The 18,899-nt window shown below is 45.6% G+C and overlaps 9 protein-coding genes across 9 annotated transcripts; 3 read left to right on the plus strand and 6 right to left on the minus strand.

The window, feature by feature from the left end:
* Positions 1 to 324: 324 nt before the first annotated feature.
* C8R40DRAFT_1121632 (uncharacterized protein) lies at positions 325 to 4,046 on the minus strand. The gene is made up of 6 exons (XM_046228816.1): positions 3,876 to 4,046; positions 3,740 to 3,826; positions 2,746 to 3,681; positions 1,929 to 2,688; positions 1,622 to 1,869; positions 325 to 1,570 (listed from the first exon to the last, which is right to left on the minus strand). Exons 1-6 carry the CDS (start codon positions 3,902 to 3,904, stop codon positions 778 to 780), a joined length of 2,853 nt encoding a protein of 950 aa, XP_046082454.1. The 5' UTR covers positions 3,905 to 4,046; the 3' UTR covers positions 325 to 777.
* Positions 4,047 to 4,603: 557 nt separating this feature from the next.
* C8R40DRAFT_1121635 (SNF2 family N-terminal domain-containing protein) lies at positions 4,604 to 8,218 on the minus strand. Its single transcript, XM_046228817.1, has 17 exons — positions 8,110 to 8,218; positions 7,988 to 8,060; positions 7,371 to 7,936; positions 7,231 to 7,320; positions 7,072 to 7,175; positions 6,762 to 7,010; positions 6,611 to 6,707; positions 6,412 to 6,553; positions 6,104 to 6,353; positions 5,889 to 6,051; positions 5,584 to 5,837; positions 5,426 to 5,530; positions 5,312 to 5,376; positions 5,153 to 5,251; positions 4,895 to 5,084; positions 4,679 to 4,840; positions 4,604 to 4,620 (listed from the first exon to the last, which is right to left on the minus strand). Exons 1-15 carry the CDS (start codon positions 8,118 to 8,120, stop codon positions 4,953 to 4,955), a joined length of 2,400 nt encoding a protein of 799 aa, XP_046082455.1. The 5' UTR covers positions 8,121 to 8,218; the 3' UTR covers positions 4,604 to 4,620; positions 4,679 to 4,840; positions 4,895 to 4,952.
* Position 8,219: 1 nt separating this feature from the next.
* Positions 8,220 to 9,153, minus strand: C8R40DRAFT_1121638 (uncharacterized protein). Its single transcript, XM_046228818.1, has 4 exons — positions 8,979 to 9,153; positions 8,822 to 8,915; positions 8,549 to 8,768; positions 8,220 to 8,493 (listed from the first exon to the last, which is right to left on the minus strand). The coding sequence occupies exons 2-4, from the start codon at positions 8,842 to 8,844 to the stop codon at positions 8,413 to 8,415; spliced, it is 324 nt and encodes a 107-aa protein (XP_046082456.1). The 5' UTR covers positions 8,845 to 8,915; positions 8,979 to 9,153; the 3' UTR covers positions 8,220 to 8,412.
* A 335-nt stretch (positions 9,154 to 9,488) lies between these two features.
* Positions 9,489 to 11,074, plus strand: C8R40DRAFT_1121641 (uncharacterized protein). Its single transcript, XM_046228819.1, has 4 exons — positions 9,489 to 10,074; positions 10,130 to 10,294; positions 10,350 to 10,789; positions 10,876 to 11,074. Exons 1-4 carry the CDS (start codon positions 9,541 to 9,543, stop codon positions 10,886 to 10,888), a joined length of 1,152 nt encoding a protein of 383 aa, XP_046082457.1. The 5' UTR covers positions 9,489 to 9,540; the 3' UTR covers positions 10,889 to 11,074.
* C8R40DRAFT_1121645 (uncharacterized protein) lies at positions 10,994 to 12,688 on the minus strand. Its single transcript, XM_046228820.1, has 7 exons — positions 12,542 to 12,688; positions 12,443 to 12,481; positions 12,374 to 12,384; positions 12,139 to 12,321; positions 11,620 to 12,082; positions 11,420 to 11,562; positions 10,994 to 11,363 (listed from the first exon to the last, which is right to left on the minus strand). Exons 1-7 carry the CDS (start codon positions 12,584 to 12,586, stop codon positions 11,195 to 11,197), a joined length of 1,053 nt encoding a protein of 350 aa, XP_046082458.1. The 5' UTR covers positions 12,587 to 12,688; the 3' UTR covers positions 10,994 to 11,194.
* An 80-nt stretch (positions 12,689 to 12,768) lies between these two features.
* Positions 12,769 to 15,432, plus strand: C8R40DRAFT_1162605 (Metallo-dependent phosphatase-like protein; the record flags this gene model as incomplete). Its single annotated transcript, XM_046230253.1, has 11 exons — positions 12,769 to 12,793; positions 12,841 to 12,977; positions 13,031 to 13,194; positions 13,251 to 13,347; positions 13,401 to 13,678; positions 13,732 to 13,917; positions 13,965 to 14,655; positions 14,708 to 15,001; positions 15,048 to 15,157; positions 15,212 to 15,347; positions 15,406 to 15,432. 11 exons carry the CDS (start codon positions 12,769 to 12,771, stop codon positions 15,430 to 15,432), a joined length of 2,145 nt encoding a protein of 714 aa, XP_046082459.1.
* A 238-nt stretch (positions 15,433 to 15,670) lies between these two features.
* C8R40DRAFT_1174507 (ribosomal protein L21e-domain-containing protein) lies at positions 15,671 to 16,320 on the minus strand (the record flags this gene model as incomplete). The annotated part of the gene is made up of 4 exons (XM_046232192.1): positions 15,671 to 15,783; positions 15,836 to 16,029; positions 16,081 to 16,195; positions 16,260 to 16,320. 4 exons carry the CDS (start codon positions 16,318 to 16,320, stop codon positions 15,671 to 15,673), a joined length of 483 nt encoding a protein of 160 aa, XP_046082460.1.
* A 225-nt stretch (positions 16,321 to 16,545) lies between these two features.
* Positions 16,546 to 17,389, plus strand: C8R40DRAFT_1162607 (40S ribosomal protein S9; the record flags this gene model as incomplete). The annotated part of the gene is made up of 5 exons (XM_046230254.1): positions 16,546 to 16,553; positions 16,609 to 16,632; positions 16,728 to 16,782; positions 16,840 to 17,156; positions 17,212 to 17,389. 5 exons carry the CDS (start codon positions 16,546 to 16,548, stop codon positions 17,387 to 17,389), a joined length of 582 nt encoding a protein of 193 aa, XP_046082461.1.
* A 192-nt stretch (positions 17,390 to 17,581) lies between these two features.
* On the minus strand, positions 17,582 to 18,878 carry C8R40DRAFT_1054764 (uncharacterized protein; the record flags this gene model as incomplete). Its single annotated transcript, XM_046224951.1, has 6 exons — positions 17,582 to 17,702; positions 17,772 to 17,951; positions 18,015 to 18,156; positions 18,211 to 18,597; positions 18,661 to 18,701; positions 18,760 to 18,878. The coding sequence occupies 6 exons, from the start codon at positions 18,876 to 18,878 to the stop codon at positions 17,582 to 17,584; spliced, it is 990 nt and encodes a 329-aa protein (XP_046082462.1).
* Positions 18,879 to 18,899: the final 21 nt, after the last annotated feature.

An 18,899-nucleotide genomic window follows, 5' to 3' on the forward strand; every position in this document is an offset into this window, starting at 1 on the left:
GGATGGTCCGGAATCCCTTGGGCCTCCAGGGAACATGTCCAACTAGTCTCGCAAGCCAGAATTCACGAGAGTGAACAAAAAACGTTCACTCATATGCCCAACCACCTCCTACAAAGATAGTTGATTGCAGTAATTGCAGGAGCCCCATACACGAAAGGTACCAAGTAATAAGATTCTCAGGTAGCTAATCCTCTACATTACATTCTCGTCGGATATCTCGATGGAGGCTCTATGAGAGCTGTATGTCGTTGATCAAGCGTGCAGTCGAAGGTGAACAAGTTGATCATGGATTTCAGGCTTTGCGGAGATGACGTTGCAGGGTAGAAGACAGAAAATCGCGAATTAAGATTTTCAGTACAAGAACGCAACAGTATACATGTTAAGAACCTGAACAAGAGATAGAAAACGAAAGTAGCGGAGATAATGGATTCTAGCTGAGCTGTCTGGAGTCTGGATAGTGATCCAATAAACAGGTAAAAGAAAGAGCTGTGCATATTATGACAAGCCACCATCGTACGCGAAAACGTTATCGTTATCAATACACGATATTTCTCCAATTTGTCCTAACCTCGCAGGGAAAGACAGTCTGGTCTCATTCCACTGGATTCTTGGTTCGTCCTACATGACCTAACGGCCAACGGCTACTATCGGTATTGCCGGACAATTATTGCCGACAAAAAATGAATGCCGAGAAACATTCATCGCTGGAAGCAAGAAACTCCTGACTTTATTAAGAGATGCATCCTAATTTTTATTCGGTGAGACGTTCCCCTGAAATCATCCATTTGTTCCCCAAATTGACGACATCGACGGCATAGCTTGAGAAGAGTATATAGCGGGGTCATGGAAGGATAAGTGTCGCGTGGAATTCTGAGCTGATTCTAGAACCGGAGGCTCGGAGAGCAAATAGGAAGATGGCAGCATACCACTAGACCCGGAATAGGCTACACTGGAATTTTGAGGTAGAGTATGAGGGAGAAGAGGCGCGTCCAGGGATGTAGAAAGTGCCCGTTGATGTCCTGGATTTGTGAGCGGATATGTCGGATGAGAGGCGATCGTGGAGGAGGGTAAGATACCAAACAGTTGACGTTGGGAATTCTGATTCGCTGGATGTGTCCAAATAGATTGTTGAGAGGTGATATCCTGAGAACCAGAAAAGTTGTGCTGCCGAGTCTGAGGCATGAGGGTCATTTGAGGTCCGCTAGCGAGATGACGTAGAGGCTTCTCATCCCGGGAGGTGGACCAGATGTTAGTTCCCGGACGATCGAACAAGAACGGCGAGCGCGGAGTCAAGGAATCAGAGATTGCTCTGGAAGGTGATATATGACTTGGACTCATGAAACCTTTGAGTAAATCTTCAGCCGTGGTTTTGTCTACAGGCGAAGATCCATCATGGCCTTTGATAGACAGGGATAAGTTGGGGGGCACATCTGGGTGCATAGGAGAAGTGGACGGTTCTGCAGGTGGTAGGGCGGCAGGCATGATAGACCCAGCTACTGGATTCTGGGGAACAATACGGACATCGGCGACAAGTTGAGCCAACATTGACGAATGATCTAGCGAAGCACCACTTGAGGTTGTTGTTAACGCGATGACATATCGAACAAAGTATCAACAATACCGTGGTTTCGGGTCCCAGACAATTTGATCTTCTTCGTCGGTACTATCCTCCTCATTTAGGTGACCAAAGGCGTCCCGAAGTAAAACATCATCAGTGCCGGACGTGAGTTCAGTCATAGTCTCATCTTCTGGATCAATTTCTGCGGTACGAAAAGACGGAATCGAACCATTTCCACTTGGTATTGGTTGGACCTGGGATTCGACGCCTTTGAGAACAAATTGATTGCCATATAAAGCGATTGGCGAATTCTACGGGCGAATGAATATCAGCCGAATTCTAGTTCGGGGTACACGATTGAAAGTCTAACCTCCATTTGAACCAAGGCCTTAGCATCAAGTAAAATATCCTGGATTCTCATCAACTGCACTTCATTAGGATGCACTTCACTTTCTTTATGCGGTACATTGTCGTTAGAGCTGCCTGTGTCTCTTTTCGGATCTGCGTAATTTTTGAGTGGTCTAAACCCTCTGATTTCTATATCTTCCGAAAGCGCAAAGCTCAATTGTGGTAGCTGGTCTACGGGAAAGGCACGCGATAGCGCTCGCAAGAAGTCGGCGTACTTCCGCCAAAAATCGATGGTCTCGACGGACGAGGGGCTGATAATTCCTAGTGGGACGTCTTTTGCCTTTCCTTTTCCTTTGATTACATCCTGTGCTTCGGGATCGCTCATAGCATATTTGTAGTTCGCTCTGAGCCATTTCCCAGCGATTCTCATTGCAGGCAGCGTTCTCCGGAATTCTACAATGAGCCGCGAGGCAAGGTCCGAATCTACAGGAGGCGGTTCTTGCAGCTTATCGATGCCAACCTCAAAAAGTGCTCGATATAGAGACAATAAGTGGGTGAATATCCGAGCCTCGATGACCTGGGAGAAAGAGGAACTCGGGCGAAGTTTTAACTTGTTACTCGATGTCACCGAGGAGTCCTGATGCATCCGAATCCTCCAAAGTGCTCCTTGTGCAAGAATGACGAGCTGTGTGATAAAGTCTTCAGGCAAATGCCGTTCTGACACCAGATAGTAAAACTTGTTGAAGATGTTGCCAGCCTGCTTAACCATAAACGAGTCATCACTATGGAAAGCCAGCCATTACTGAGAGGTCGATCCGATGAACTTTTCAAACACATACTTTTCGTCTCCGAGCCACCATAATGCATGTAGAACAACAATTTTTCGTTTGAACTCTTCGATCTGCACTTTTGGCACATGAGCTAATTCGGACGGGATGTCTCTGCCGGGCGTATTCCGCTGTTCCAATGCCTTGCCGAGCAAACTGATCATATTTTCAGATGCGGTTTCATAAGGATGAGTTACGCAAAGGGACCGGTAGTAGTGTACCAACGAGGTGAAGGAGTCTTTTTCGTATGACGCTATGATGGCAAGTTGATGTGAGGGATTTCCGTCATGGGGCGTGAGGAATTTGGCCTGTTCGTAACAAGTACGTGCTTTCTCAAAATTCCTGGGGCGAGGTATGTCGGAATTAGAATTGCCTCTCTTGCTTTTACGCGCTCCATCGTTGGATCCGACTTTGGATCTGCCACCGGCTTCGTTGTATTGCTCTCTGTAGCGGGCAATATCCCCGAGACAAACCAGCGCTTTGCTTAAGATGGTCAACCGACTGTCGCGGTCTGCAGCAGTCGGAGGAGGAGAGAAGGTCGAAGTAGGAAACTGGAAGTGATTGCGACCATTGTTTGGTGTTATCTCGTCTCCAGCACCGGCATCTTCTGACAAAATACCAAGAGTGACAAGAGTGTCATGCGCTTCAATCAATTCGAACGACCGATGATATCGAATGACAAACTGAGTCCAAAATTTGTCTTCCTCCGCCAAGAATTGACGAAAACGTTGTAGTAGCTTTCGATATTCGACAGGCCCATGGCGAGATTGGGTGTTCGATTGCTGCCCTTGTGCTGACCGCTGGATAGCACGGTCGATACGGGTCAAACGTTGCTTGTACTCCGATATAAATATATGGGATGTCAGCATCCACAGGTGAGTTTCAGCATTTTTAGACTCCTGCGCATAGGGATGGACCAGTAATAGACTCAAATATCGTCTCCTTACGCTACAGAGCAACTTTTTAGAAAGCTTGATCAGACCCCATTATTTGAACGGAGACTCACTTCTTTCTCTGGAAATCAATTTCTCTATCGAATGGCTCTCTTGTTTTCAATAGCTCCTTGATACTTGCCTGACTTCCTTTCGCCTCCCTGTATCACCAATGAGCCATCCTTGAGCAATGGTGGGACTGAGACTGACCGGAGAATCGTCGACGGTTGATCAGACATGTTTAGACTTTCCTATCCTATCCGGTCTAAAGCACCATCTCCTCAAGTTATGACCGTATCAGAGCCGTATTAAGAGCACAAAAAGGAATAGAACACCCTGACAGTTGAAGGTTAGTTGCTCGAGATGATTCAAGCTCTGACGAATCATCAGGCGTGACTCATTTCAGGTGACCATTATCCTTGACCAGTTGAGATAGAGGAATGAAATCCTCTTCCTCATACTACATACATGACGAGTAGCCAGGTTAGGTATATATGATAGATAGATATTGGTGGTCCAGGACTAGATACGCATTACAGTTAAAACGTAGATGACAGTGTATAGTGTATATATACAGCTGATTCCGAAAGTCTAGGACAAAATCAGCCTCCTCACATCGTTGGAGCACTGCTTAGGCTTGTTTGTAGATATAGACAAAATAACAAAGATTACAGCTGATTCCGAAAGTCTAGGACGAAATCAGCCTCCTCACATCGTTGGAGCACTGTTTAGCATTATTTGTGGATGTAGACCAGATAATGAAGATTAACCCAGAGATGGATGCAAAGAATTGTTGTAATTACATTGTTGGAGTAAACTAGGGCTGCCTCTATGTAAGAAAGACAGAGCTGCTTGCTCGGATTTGTTTCTGAAAGAGGCTAGTAACTATGCGCTTAAGCTCGTCCACAAACAAGGCTAAATAGTGCTCCAACAATGTGAGGAGGCTGATTTCGTCCTAGACTTTCGGAATCAGCTGTAACCCAGAGATGGATGTATAGAATTGTTGTAATTACATTGTTGGAGTAAATTGGGGCTGTCTGGATGCAAGAAACTTGCAGAAAGACGGAGCTGCTTGCTCAGATTTGTATATCAAAAAGGCTAGTAATTATGCGCTTAAGCTCCTCCACAAACAAAGCTAAACAGTACTCCAACGATGTGAGGAGGCTGGTTTCGTCCTAGACTTTCGGAATCAGCTGTAACAATGCAAACATGAATTTACAGAACTCAACCGTCACAGTAAGAGATTGTAGAAATGAATCGTAAGCCGTCGTACACGAAAATGTGGATCTACTCTTCATCAGAGTCCCCGCCGCGGCCAGGTCTGAATAGTGCAAGAAGCTCGTCCATTCCCAGACGCATGTTCCTGATCTTGTCACCACTAAGTGCAGCACGTGCGAGTTCGCGTTTTTTGTCCTGTAGCTAGATACAAAAATTGATCAATAGTTGAAGGCGGAGGAGGAAACTGAAAAATTGAGAAGGATACTGACCTCGAGAATACGATCTTCAACAGTACTGTCAATTTTGAGCTTGTAGATGTTCACGTCGCGCTTCTGTCCAAAACGATGGGAACGATCGAATGCTTGGTCCTGAATGACGGATTAAAGGTTGAGTAGACGTAGAATAACATGGTAATAGCGTAAGCAGACCTCAAGAGCAGGATTCCACCACAGATCAACAAGAATAACATTGTTGCAAGCCGTCAGGTTAAGTCCTATAGCCCGATTTCAAACAATGAATTGAAAATGGTAATGACCACCCACCAGTACTGCCAGCCTTGAACGAAATTAGAATGACTTTGATTGAATCGTCTGTTTTTATATCGTTGAGAGAACGTTCCCGTTCTAAAGGCTTCATAGAACCATCATCTAAATCAAACCAACTTATTACTTGATGCTCTGTACAACGCAGTGATACTCACAACGAACAAACTTGACACCACTCTCCTTCAAAAAAGGTTCCATAAGATCAATCATAGTGGTGAATTGGGAGAAGATAATGGTTTTTTCCTCTCCCGCTGACCGCTCGTCGATCTGCCTCAGTAACTTGCGGACCATCCTGATTTTTGCCGAGTCCGGACGATGGTCATTTTGCTGTTTAGACTTGATAACAAGGGAGGCACAATCATCACAATGCCCATCCAAAGTTTTGTTGGGAGTATTGAGAGCGGTAAGACTGCAATTGGTGAGCGACAGTCTGAGGAACACAATGACAATGGTGTCTTACTCTGCAGTGCACATTTTACATTTCTTGGAAACGTTTAATTGATCAAACGCAGCAATAAGATCGTCTCCATCCACATCTGGAGACCCTTTCTTGGCCGCCTTAGAATCGACAGCGTCGAGATCCTCTTTATAGTCTTTCGACACAAGGATCGGATGATTGCAGGCTACGGTCCCATTTTAGTCAGTAGCTACCCAATTTAGCATGAAAGCACTGACCCTGACGAAGACGCAGCAACAACAGCAACACGGACATGTAATTGGCTTTGACACCAGCTTTCTGCGCATCCTCGACGAGTTGCTCCATAACATCACTCATTTTTGTCTCCAGGTTAGTATAAAATTGTTGCTCCGATGGCGAGAAAGGACATGAAACGACATTGACCGTTCTTTTAGGCAGATTGATCAAAATCTTGCCATTGATCGTGTCGTCTTTGCGACGCCTTAGCATGATTTGTTTCAAAACGACCTGAATTCCGAAGACATCTTTGAATTAGAGCTATAGGGCAAGATAAAGATGTCAGGACCTGTAGTCTCTTCATGGCACGATTTGCACCCCTTCCATTTTTGACAGGTTTAGCGATTTGTTCGTTGAATCTCTCCCATACGGAGAAGGGTTTGATGCGAAGAAATTTTAGGAGCGAGTACAGTTCAGTAACATCGTTCTGCCTATGAGAATGCAATCAGAATATTCCTTTGTACGAAGGGAAGGATACAGATACAGACATGGGAGTACCAGTGAGCGCCCATCGAAACTTGGCCTCCAGCCCACAACAAGCCTTAGCGGCAGCGGTATTCCTATTCTTGATATTATGAGCTTCATCTACAAAAAGACATCAGTTCGAATGCATTTCATCTTCTGTTATTCCCTCCTCACCGAGAATTACTCGAAACCATTGCATATGATACAAAGCGTCTTTTTTTGCCTTGGTGGTCTTCTTGGCAGATTTTTTCAATGTTCGACCAAAATGTTCTGCCTCTGAACTGTCGCTGTCGTCGTCACTCGCAACCGTTTTCTTTGTTTTGACTTTACGTTGACCATCACCAGGATTGAAGACGCCATATTCCGACTTCAGTGTGTCGTAGGTTGTGATCACGATATGAGCACGTTTTAGCTTCCTGGGATCTTTACGAGCACGGTCGGGCGTTTGAAAACTGGATATGTACCAAGGTAAGTGTGTAATTACCTGAATCTCGGGAGGGCCCTTGATGTTTCACTACTGTGAGTCCTGTCGTGATCCTCTTAATCTCGTCAGCCCATTGTTGAACGAGTGCTAGTGGGCAAACAACCCTAGGTAGTGAATGGGTCAATTCAAACATGAAGAGAGCAAGGCACGATGACATACAAGGTGGCAGGATCCCACCCGTCCTCTTTGTCGCTCTTACGAGGACACCCTTCAACGATACGAGTCAAAGTCTGTATCGTTTTCCCAAGGCTACATCGCAATGGAGATGTGGTAAAAATATGGAAGCAACAAGTGCTTACCCCATATCATCAGCAAGAATGCCTCCCATACGTTTCAATTTTGGGTCCTCTCGGTCCCGCATCCACTTACGTCCGATAACCTGGTGATCGAGAAGCTTGAATTCGTCTTTGAACCCTTTCACAGTAGCATCGTCTGGATTGATCTCAACATCTACGTCTTGATTCATCGCACCACCCATCAAGTCGCGTAAAGCTTTCTCGGCATCTGCAGGGGAGATGAACCTATGTTCATCCTCCTTGAAGTCGGGAACCACCACCTCCTCGCCGTCCTTCTGCTCATCTTCATCTAGAGTCTTGACATTGGTCTCATACGGCTCAGAGCCCGCTCCTGAAAAGAAGGCGTTAGATGGATACGCCATGGTTTTGGTCGTCTGCGAAGGTTTCGATCTCGGAAGAGGTTGAGTTTGCTTATTGACGTTTGTAGGTTTCAATGGACGTGGACCAAGTTTATCTCGAGCCTCCTCCTCCTCATCGTCAGATGAAAGGATGACAATTGCGCCTTTTCTACTCTTGCCAGTAGCATCTCGAGCAGAGCTGGAACTAGAGGTGCTTGAGGAAGATATGCTCTGCATAATGAATCCATAAGGAGAGTTCACTGTGTTTGCACAAGCACGAACCGTGACGCTTGGTGTGCGAGATGCGGTAGCATCAGGGAAAAGATCTGCCCTTTGGGCTAGTAGACGTTGGCGACTGTCTAACATTGAGCACGAGACACAGAATTGACAAGTAGAATGCCCACATATTCTCCATGGGGTATCGTGTATAGTAGTAACCAAAAAAGAAGAGGGTGGGTTTGGTTGAAGAGTGGCGTCGCGACTATATTAGGTCACGTTATCAATTTGATTACTCATCGTTTGCTTCATATGAAAATTGTGTAAGTACAACTATAGTTATACATCTAGCGATGGCTGGTGCGATACACTTCAGGCATAAACTATTGTCAGTAAATAGATAAAAATGACCCATTCTGGTAGGCTGATTGGCGCTTAGAACACTTATTTAGGTTTCCTCTGGTTTCCCGCTTTCCTTAGTAAACACATCCTTACGATGGAGAGAGGTCGACCTCGTTCTCCCATGGTTTTTTCCTAGGCGGGGCAGTGGGACTACTAGTTAGAGATGCGGCCTAGAAACGAGGAATGAATCGTCAAACCGCAGAAACAACATGAGAGGAATCTTACGTTCAGATCCGTGCATATAGTTTTGTTATTCGGAATTTCATCCATTCTTCCTGCCTCAATCAAAGCCTGAATTTGTGCGAATGAAAGCGGTTCGGCATCGTTGGCTTCGACACCAATATGAGAGGTTGAAGCTTGAGCTGAGGTAGAAATGTCCCTCGTTGAATTCTTGCTTTGTTCATACGCTTGGACTTCGGCTACAGACAAGGAATGACCCAGTAAGCTGGACGTAAAAATCATGTATTCATCAGAAGATAGAGTAGTTATCGAGCGTACCGATTGAAGTAAAACACGCGCATGGAACGAATAGTGTCCTCCGGTACATCCGTGGAGCGATTAGTGCCAGCGAGAGACACTATGTCAGATAGACCTTTCTTGCAACAGCGGCTCGTAAATCCTGATTTTAGGACAAGGATAATGTAAGCAAAAGTACCTTGAAATTCGCATCCGAATCGAAAGGATAGGCGAGGTATTGAGAGAGAATAGAAGACTCGGAATCATTCGCGGTGCGAATCATCGGTGGAGATGGAGGGGAACTGGGGGAAAGCTTTGGAAAGCTAAAATGCAATTGCAATGACGTAATATTTTATCACGTCGTCTCTACGCCGACAAGTTCTTCATACGATTCAAAATCATCTACTGGTAGATCGTTTCTCCAAAATTCACTTGATTCAATACGCAACAGACCTTCAGCTTGGAGAGACTTCTTATTTTCTGGCACCGTCGTCAAATTATGGTGTTACTTTAAATATCTTCAAGTTCGTGCTAACTGCTTCTAGGCTGATATCCGTCGAACTTTGTGTTGGAGTCAACTAGCTATACCCAATACGTCGGCGCAATAGGTTCTTTGTATCGCACCGCTAGCAAGGATGGACCCTTCGATGATCATCACTAATCGTCCCCTCGTGTTTTCGATTATTTGCTTACCCGATGAGATTCGCCTATAAACAACGTTATTATGACCAGTATTTGCTCAAAGTGCACCACATCTCACTATGAGACTACCGGTCAAGTCTTCTGCCTTGCTTGCTATTGGCTTTTCGCTTGTGGCGGCAGCCTCAACATCACTTTCAGTTGACTCTCAGGCTTCCGTTGTGGTTATTCCTTCTACCGTCCGCAATGGCCTTACCGAAGCTCAATTTATCTCATCTACCCATGGTTTAGACGGACCTAAGCTGTCTAATATCAATTCCACTGCATTCGGAGAGGTCTGGTACTTTGACGCCGTCTCTGAAGATGGAAAATACTCCGTTGTTGCTTTTTTCTGGGCATCCCCCTCCCCCAGTCTGACGGCCCAGCTACAGAATGAAAAGATTCTTTCCGCACAGGTGATTGTCCGTGAGGACGATGATATCTATTCTGCCAATAGTGTTTTCGCCGAAACAGCAGAAATATTCACCAGCGCCAAAGGGACGAGCGGTCTGTGGATAGGGACAGGTTGCAGTTTTTCTGGATCCCAAAGTCTATCTACCTACTCAGTCAACTTCTCATCTCCCTTTGAAATCACCGGATCTATCATCTTGGAATCAGTGAGTTCAGACCAACTTGGAAATATCAAGCTTTCAATCTAAGTCTTCGATATAGGTTGCTCCTGCTCATTATAAGTGCTCGCCTGCCGAAGCTGGTGTCGATACGCAAATCCTACCCAACTTTGGCTGGGTTAATGCTGTCCCAGACGCTCAAACAACCGTGGACTTGAAAATCAATGCTAAAAACATCAAGTTCAAAGGCATTGGATATCATGACCTGGTATGTTAATTTTGAATTTTCCTTAGTCGTAATTACCGAGTACTCGCAAATATAGACTTGGAGCAATGCTCCCTTCTTCAGTAAAGCGAAAGGCTCACTATTTACAGAATACCAATGGGCGCATGGGAGGATTGGGCCATACTCAATCGTTTGGTTGGTAATCACAGGATCCGATGGTACCGACTTGACCAGCGGCTATGTCTCGAGGGATGGGAAGGTTCTCGGCACACCTTGCTCAAATGTGTCGGTCATTCCTCAGTTCAATACATCCACCAGGCAGATACGGAGATTCTTCGCCCAAATAGACTTGGGACACGAAGGAACCTTATATGCACAGCTTGATGTCGGAGGGATTCTGATTAATGATGCTGGCTTCGTAGCAGGCTCTGGAGAGCTCAGTGGTGGTTTAAGTGGCGAAACTTTCCGACACGCAGGAGTTGCCTCTTTCGAATATTACAAGTCTGTTCAATTGCCAGAGATGCTCTCAGGTCCTCAGTAAGTAGTTATGTTTGTTCCACTAAGTACAGAACCAGATATCAGCTGCGTACTTTTGTATCAACCATCTGTCTTTTCCTACTCAGTATTATGCATTAGAAATTGCAGATACAGATACATATTGTGCGTCAAATTCTTCGTACTACCTACTATAACTTTTCCTTCCGTTATTTTCGAAACTGAACAATCAAAATGTGCTTCAAAGAAAGCGAACGAAACTGAATCATTCCAAGAGCACAGGAAGGTAAGACGCATTATTTATACGATATATAGGTAGAGTGCGGTTCTATAATATGACAGAAAGGCCTATAGGTAGCCAATTGTCGAATCTATGTGATCCACTAGTAGTTACACCCTATACGTATTCTACACATGAATGTCTAAGCTGCGAGTGTTATGATCAACTCATTCTGGCTTAGAGTGGGAATTGCGTTGGGGACCTGATTCTACATCCTCCATCTTGACACGCTCGTAGGCAACAGTTGAAGATGCCAGAGATTGAGATTCAACATGTTTCACCCAGGTATAGTATATTGAACCAAGGAGAATAACAGCAATAGAGGAAGCTCGGCCGCTATAAATATAAATTTGTCAACAATTGGTGAGGAGGATCGGAAATTTCGAACATACGAAGTAATGATGTCGTGAAAGAGCCACATTCCGAGAACAGACGCAGCAACGCCACGGACCGCAGAAGATATCATATGTGTGATGGGTGAAGTCACCTTGATAGATAAGAGGCTTGCGATACTCATCATAAATCCTAGGGCGCCCTATGGAACTGTCAGACTTTTTTTTGGCATAAGTTGAGGTTTGCTAACTACACCTACCGTGATGATCGATCCCCAAATGAAAGTTGGGAGAGCAGACATCTGCTCACTGTTCCGCAATAGTTCATCAGCGCCAAAGAAGAGTTTCATGATTTCAGCTGTTTCGCCTGCAAGTAGAATTACTGGGATGAGGACAAGGGCGCTGAGTAAGTTGGTGTACCAAGAAAGCAAGAGAGCGCTGCCGTTGACAACGCTCAGGCTTTGTTTTATGACGACAGAATGAATTGCAGTGATTGCGGAGCTGACCACGCCGAAAAATATTCCGACGAGAGATAAAGGTGTGCCGTCGAGGAATACGCCAATGAAGAAGCCCATAGTGACAATACCACAGGAAAACAGGATGCGGAGCGAGGGCCGTGCATTGAGCATAATGAAAGAAGTACCGACAGTGAATGGAAGCACAAGTCCTCGTGCAACTTGGTAAAAGGACGCGTCGACGTATTTCAAGGTGTAGTTACTGAAGCTGTTATCTGGTTCTTAGAACCACGCAAGACTGACCAGGAAGAAAGCCTGGAATACCTTAAACCAATGACATTCAGGCTAACCATAGCGACCAGTCCCTTGCAAACATTGACATCAAATGTTAGTTTATCGGGAAGCATTTTCAGAGTGTCCGAGATGACGAAAAGGACGACGGCAATAACAAGTTGAGTGAATAAAAAGAAAAGTGGTGCTTCAGTGGTGTTGAGGACCCATTTGTTACTGTAAGGAGAGGATTAGAGATAAAGCACTTGCGGAAGAGGCTGCCACATACGCCATGACCATCTGTCATTTCCAAGGATATTTCAAGCACATTTGCAACATAGACTTCAAGTTGACTGACCGATAACGCTGCTACCAGGTAGAAAACGACAACTCCAGTCTGTTCAAGCAAGGAATAATTAGTACAGCATAAAAAAGAATGTTGACCGAGTCGACATACAACGAGACCTCTCGAAGGCGGCTTTTGAGCATTTTGAGAAGACATGACAGGCGCGAATCGCCTTTAGATAGACCGGAATATTAAAAAGAAGGGAACGACCACGTCGTGGATGGTAACAGAACTTTGGCGGCCGCAGTAAGCACGTGTTGAATGCCATTATTTGATTGATCGTCCCCAAGCGCGTCGCGTTCTTGCATCTCAACGTTCAATCCATACTCATCCTTATCATGCCACCAGCGACTCAAGGAACCGGTACGTCAAGTGATATCACTTCACATCCCCTTACTGACTCGCACTAGCTCATCCGCCTGAAGATACGTTTCGTATTCTACTTGCAACCGACAATCATATTGGATATAATGAAAGAGACCCGATACGCGGTCAGGACTCGATAAACACGTTTGAAGAGATTTTGCAGCTCGCAAGAAAGCATAATGTCAGGCTAGTTCTCGTATACTTTCTTACGTGAGGTCCAACTAGGCAAAATAGGTCGACTTCGTTCTACTTGCTGGAGATCTTTTCCACGAGAATAAACCATCGAGGGAGTCACTTTACAGGACAATCGCATTGCTTCGTGAATACACTATGGGAGACAAACCTATCCCAGTTGAGCTGCAAAGTGATCCAGATGAAGGAAAGGCCTATGGATTCTCGTATGTTTGTTTCTGCCACTTCGACTTCGACAAAATCCGCACTGATTCCTGTCTAGGTTTCCTGCAATCAACTATGAAGACCCAAACCTAAACGTTGGCATTCCCGTTTTCTCCATACATGGGAATCACGATGATCCTCAAGGCGCTGGAGCAGTATGCTTGCATTCCTTCATTTACATGTCTTCACTTTTAAATACGCAACTCAGGAAGGCGCCCTTTGTGCCCTGGACGTTCTTTCTGTCTCCGGTTTGCTCAATTACATGGGGAAGATAGATCTTCCTGTTGTAGATGTGGAAGCGACAAATACAGGCATAGCAGTACGCCCCATCCTTCTGCGCAAAGGCAAGAGCAATCTTGGTATGTATGGGATAGGTAATGTCAAAGATGCTCGAATGCATTTTGAGCTCAGAAGCAACCGAGTAAGAATGTTCATGCCAAGAGACAAAGATAACTGGTTCAATCTCCTCTTGGTTCACCAAAATCGGTACGTTCGCTTTCGTTGATACGTTGTCTGTCTTATAGCAATCAACTTTGTAGGGTAAAACATGGTCCTCAAGAATTTGTTCCAGAAGGCATGTTTGACGATAGCGTTGATCTTGTTGTGTGGGGCCACGAACATGATTGTCGAATCATACCAGAACCAGTAGCAGGGAAAAGCTACTACATTTCTCAGCCAGGTTCTTCAGTCGCTACCTCCTTAGCCGACGGCGAAGCTATTCCCAAGTAAGACCCAAGTACCATTGCGATCAACAACTGATATTTCTACAAAGGCATGTGGCACTTCTTACGATACACGACAAAGAATTTCAAATTGAACCGCTTCTACTTCGAACGGTACGGCCTTTCGTGATTGAAGAAGTAGTTCTCAGCGAAGTTGCCGACGAAGAGGGATTTGACCTCTCTGACCAAATTGAAATTTCGAAATTCTTGAAAGCCAAAGCGAATGCACTGATCGAGAAAGCACAAGATGAGTGGCAGGAGCGTAATGCCGAAATTGTCCGGGAAGGCGGCGAGGAACTCAAGCCTATGCTTCCACTCATTCGACTGAAAGTAGACACTACTGGCGTAAGCGAAATGTCCAATCCTATCCGCTTTGGTCAAGAGTTTCAAGGACGCATCGCCAATCCTCGGGACATGCTAGTCTTTCATCGGACAAAGAAATCTGCGCGTTCGGCAGCTTCCAAAATTTCTGCTGATGAGCCGGAGCTCAGCATCGATGACCCGGATTTGAGTGTTTCAGAGAAACTTGCCAAAGTAAGGGTGGCAACACTGGTGAAAGAATATCTTTCCGCTCAGGAGCTGCAGCTGTTGGGAGAAAATGGAATGTCAGACGCTATTCAGATGTTCGTCGAAAAAGATGACATTCATGCGATTCAAAGTCATGTTAATCGGTCGCTCAAAATGATGTTGAAGGCAGTTCAAGCCAACGAAGATCTCCAGGAGGAGGACTTAGAGGATAAGGTGATCTTTTCGTTTTCGTCCTGATCCACGTTGTTCATTGGCTTTACGATAGTTGACCAATATCAAAGAGCAGCAAGACAAAGATTACGTCGCCGGGAAAACCAAGTCGAATGCGAAAGGCAAAGGCAAGGCTAAAGCGAACGATTCCGATGCGCAATCTGAAGACTCTATGATGATGGATGTCGACACTAGAGGTGGTGGTTCAGAATTTGATGAGCCTGATTCTGAAGAAGAACCTCCGAAGAAAAAGGCTGCTGTGAAAAAGCCTGTTCCTGCGAAGAAAGCACCTGCCAAGAAGGCTACAAAAGCCCCGGTCAAAAAGACAACTCGAGGAAAGAAGGTTGTCGTGAGTTGGTTTTTATGCTTGATTAGCGTGTAACCAAACTTCGCAGGACTCAGACTCAGACGAAATCATTGAAATTCCAGACGATGATGAGGAGGATGAAGAAGAAGTAGTAGTAACAAAACCTACAAAGAGAACAAATCGAGCGGCAGTTCTCAGGTGTGTTCTAAAACCTCATACTCCATTTTGTCTTACATGGATCTTTGCTCGCAGTCAAAGTCAACCTAAAAAGGCCCCGGCGAAGAAAAAGGCTACAGCAGCTCCCAAACAGTCTCAACTCGCGTTCCAGCCGGCCGCAACTGGAAGATCCTCGAGAGCCGCTGCTTCCAAAGCTCGAGGAAGGATGGTTGTACGTATCAGCATCTCCTTGCATTATCTGAAAGACTTATAGCTTTCAATCGCATTAGGTTGATGACGACGACGATAGTGATTGAGAAAAGGCTCTCCCAAAATAATGCTTACATCCCATTTTTGCTGTGCTCTACTCTTCAATATTATTCTTGTAGTTACCAGGCCCCTTGTTCTTGTCTAGTTCTTTGCATACATAGTCACTGGTGTTTATGAACTTGCATAGTCATTTAGAGAGATTTTCATTTTCATAGGAGGGTGCAGGCATGATGCATAGCGGCTAGTTCTTAAAAGATGACCATGGTAAAGGAAAATATGGATACATCAGATAGTAGTCTCGTATGGCACAGGCACGATCGTCTGAGGGGCATTTTCTGAGGCGGATACCGTTCGGGACTCTCGGGGAAGGGCAGGGATACGGCGGAGGTTGATACGTTCTGCAATCGATTATTAGAAAGACTTCAATATCCGAGGTGTGAGAGTACCTACCTCCAGAGGCTTTGGCGGCGACGTGAGCTTCGTGATTGCTCTTGACTCGGTCCAAAAACTCCTGTCTGCATTTCGAATGACGAACGTGCTCAACACGTAGGTTGACACGCTTTTCCAGGTAGCGGTTGCCGACGACCTTGTACACAATCACACCAACGGCCGAGGGGGTGACATTGTAGACGATACCGGTTCGTCTAAAAGATAGTTTAGATCGTATCGGATTTAGGAAATTACAAGGGACACACCCGTGATAGTATTTGTGAGGCATACCCTTTTGTTGAGCCGCATTGGCTTTGATGTCGACGATGTCACCAACGCGATAGTTGATGAGGAAGGTAGACAATTTCACGGGGCCATGTTCTGAGGAAAATTATAACTCTGTGAATAATCCTTGCAAAATCCTTTCACAGCATTGTCCTCGCACCCTTGAATCCCCTCTTGAACATGTGGCGCGTCCGCGCGCGGTAACCGAATGAGTGAGGCATTTTGAGGGCTGGAAGGTGATTGAGACTAGTTGATAGTGACGACGAGCAAGATCTTGCCTACCGTCGACGAAAGCTTGAAAACGAAACCGGCAACACTCGGCAACGTACACAGGACAAAGATGCGTGGGAATGGTACTGTACAGCTGCACAGCCATTCTGTCCCACCACTCTCCGCCCAACTTTTGATATCTGTTCCCCGTCGTTCTTACTCTCCTCAAGACAAAAATGCCTAGGTATTTGATGTCGGCCCATACCTAGAATTTTACGATGTTAATGTGCGTTTTGCAGGGCTCCACGGAACCACAGCAAAACGTAAGGATTGTTCCAATATCTTCAAGATCCACTTCGTGTGGAGGGTTGCAACTGTGCTAATAAAGCCTTGCCCCATTATAACTTGTATCATACAGTTACAAGGTTCCTCGTCGACCTTTCGAATCGGCTCGTCTAGATGCTGAGCTGAAGGTGCGTCCCTCGATCTCATAGATTGAAAACCACCTTCAATTCCATCCACATTCATAGCTCGCCGGCGAGTACGGTCTCCGCAACAAGCGTGAAATCTGGCGTATCGGTCTCATTCTATCCAAGATTCGTCGTGCAGCTCGTGAACTTCTCAAGCTTGATCCCAAAGACCCTAAGCGACTTTTCGAGGGTAACGCTTTAATCCGTCGTCTTGTCCGAATTGGTGTGCTCGACGAAACTCGTATGCGTCTTGATTACGTGTTGGCCCTGAAGGTCGAGGATTTCTTGGAGAGGCGTCTGCAGACACAAGTCTTCAAGAGCGGTCTCGCTAAATCCATTCACCACGCCCGTGTGCTCATAAGGCAACGTCACATCCGGTGCGTGTTTCCTTTCATTAAAGGTCGATCGATTTTGGAATTGATGTGTTTTTAGCGTTGGAAAGCAAATCGTCAACGTCCCCTCCTTCGTCGTTCGTCTTGACTCCCAAAAACACATTGACTTTGCCCTTACTTCTCCATATGGAGGAGGTCGCCCTGGTCGTGTTAAGCGTAAACGTGCCGCTGCTGCCGCTAAGAAAGAAGAGGGCGGTGACGAGGAGGAAGAAGAGTAAATTACTTGATCAATCAATTGTTGTATCTTCCTCCTGTCTATGGTATCATGCCGCTATCAACTATGTTTATGATGCATGCCACATCGTGCTTTTTGGGGGTTGAGCCTGTAAGTGTGGACTCTGTACAGTGCTTCTCATTTGAGAATATAGTACTTGCAACAAGTACATAGTCAAGAAATAACAACCTACATACTATAGTGTTACACCGGGAATGTTTAGTCCCCGTCCAGCACGCTCTAAGTGATCCTCCTTCAACATGTAAGCCGGATGGTATTGTGAGGGTGAGGAAAACTCTGATGATTGATTAATCGTCCTGTTGAGTTCTGCACCAGACTTTGTATGCGTCGAGGACATGTAAGTTGAAAGAACCTCTGTCGGAGACAGTGCATCTAGCTGAGGAGTTGCATGCGTATTGGACATCACAGTAGTGAGTGCAGTCGTTGGCGAGATTATCGAAGACGCAGATGGAAGCGGTTGTATGTCTAAATTTGCTGATTGCTTTGATGTTACAAGTAAAGCGGGATTTGGAAAGGTATTATAAGTGGATCCGAGAGATGTGTAGCTATTTCGAGTAGAGGCGTCATTCTGTGAGTACAAGTTCCAAAAATGACAGGTCAAAGCTTACCCTTCATCATAAAGCTTACAGTATGGAATATTGAGCTGGCGCAGGAACGTCCATACGTCAGCATAAGACCAGTTTATGATTGGGTTTATGCGGTCGAATTTGGGCCATCCCTCATCAGTAGGACATCGAAACGATATTCTATCTGTGGAGAGAGTGGTCAGTGTGGGTATCACAGCTAATGTGAGATTGTGTATACCACCGTGTGGATCGGTACGTCTGGTACCGATTAGAATACCGTTGATATGTGGGAGCTGGGCCTTGTACATCTCCAAAGCTTGACGCATACCTTCTCCCCCCTTGGCTTTTCCAACACTCCGAGGACCTGGTAATGGGTGGATGTAGTCACGCCCTTTGGTAATTGAACTAGCAGCAGGGGTTACCACAGTTTCGATTGAATCCTCCTGAGGTGGCCTGCAATAGAATAGGTCGAGGTTGTAGTCTTTTACTGCGTCTTCGATGAAATCCTCCAACACTGGAAACGAAGAAGGCACTGCAATATATATCGCTGGTATAGGCGATGTATATTCTGAGGCTGAACGTCGTTTCCCTAATGCGCCAGCGAAAAGATGCAGTAGGACAGTGCCTTGCAGCGGGAGCGATTAGCACTCAGCATTATTATCTTTTGGAAGACGAGGGAAATACACACAATCTTTACCTCCATTGAAACTGATTGAGACTCGATCCTCCCTGAACAAATCTGTAGTCATATAAAAGTGCAATAACTGTACCTATATTCACTACTCACCCGCATGCATCGAGTCCTTCGTCGATAACATCCAAAGCCTCCTTGATCAAAGGCGCGAGAGGATCATCGGAGGTAGCGAGATCATAGACCTGCCTTGCTACTTCTTGTATCTGAATCATGGAGGGAGGAATCCAGAAGGG

Source organism: Lentinula edodes (genome assembly GCF_021015755.1).
Source record: "Lentinula edodes strain Le(Bin) 0899 ss11 chromosome Unknown C8R40scaffold_37, whole genome shotgun sequence".
Taxonomy (NCBI): domain Eukaryota; kingdom Fungi; phylum Basidiomycota; class Agaricomycetes; order Agaricales; family Omphalotaceae; genus Lentinula; species Lentinula edodes.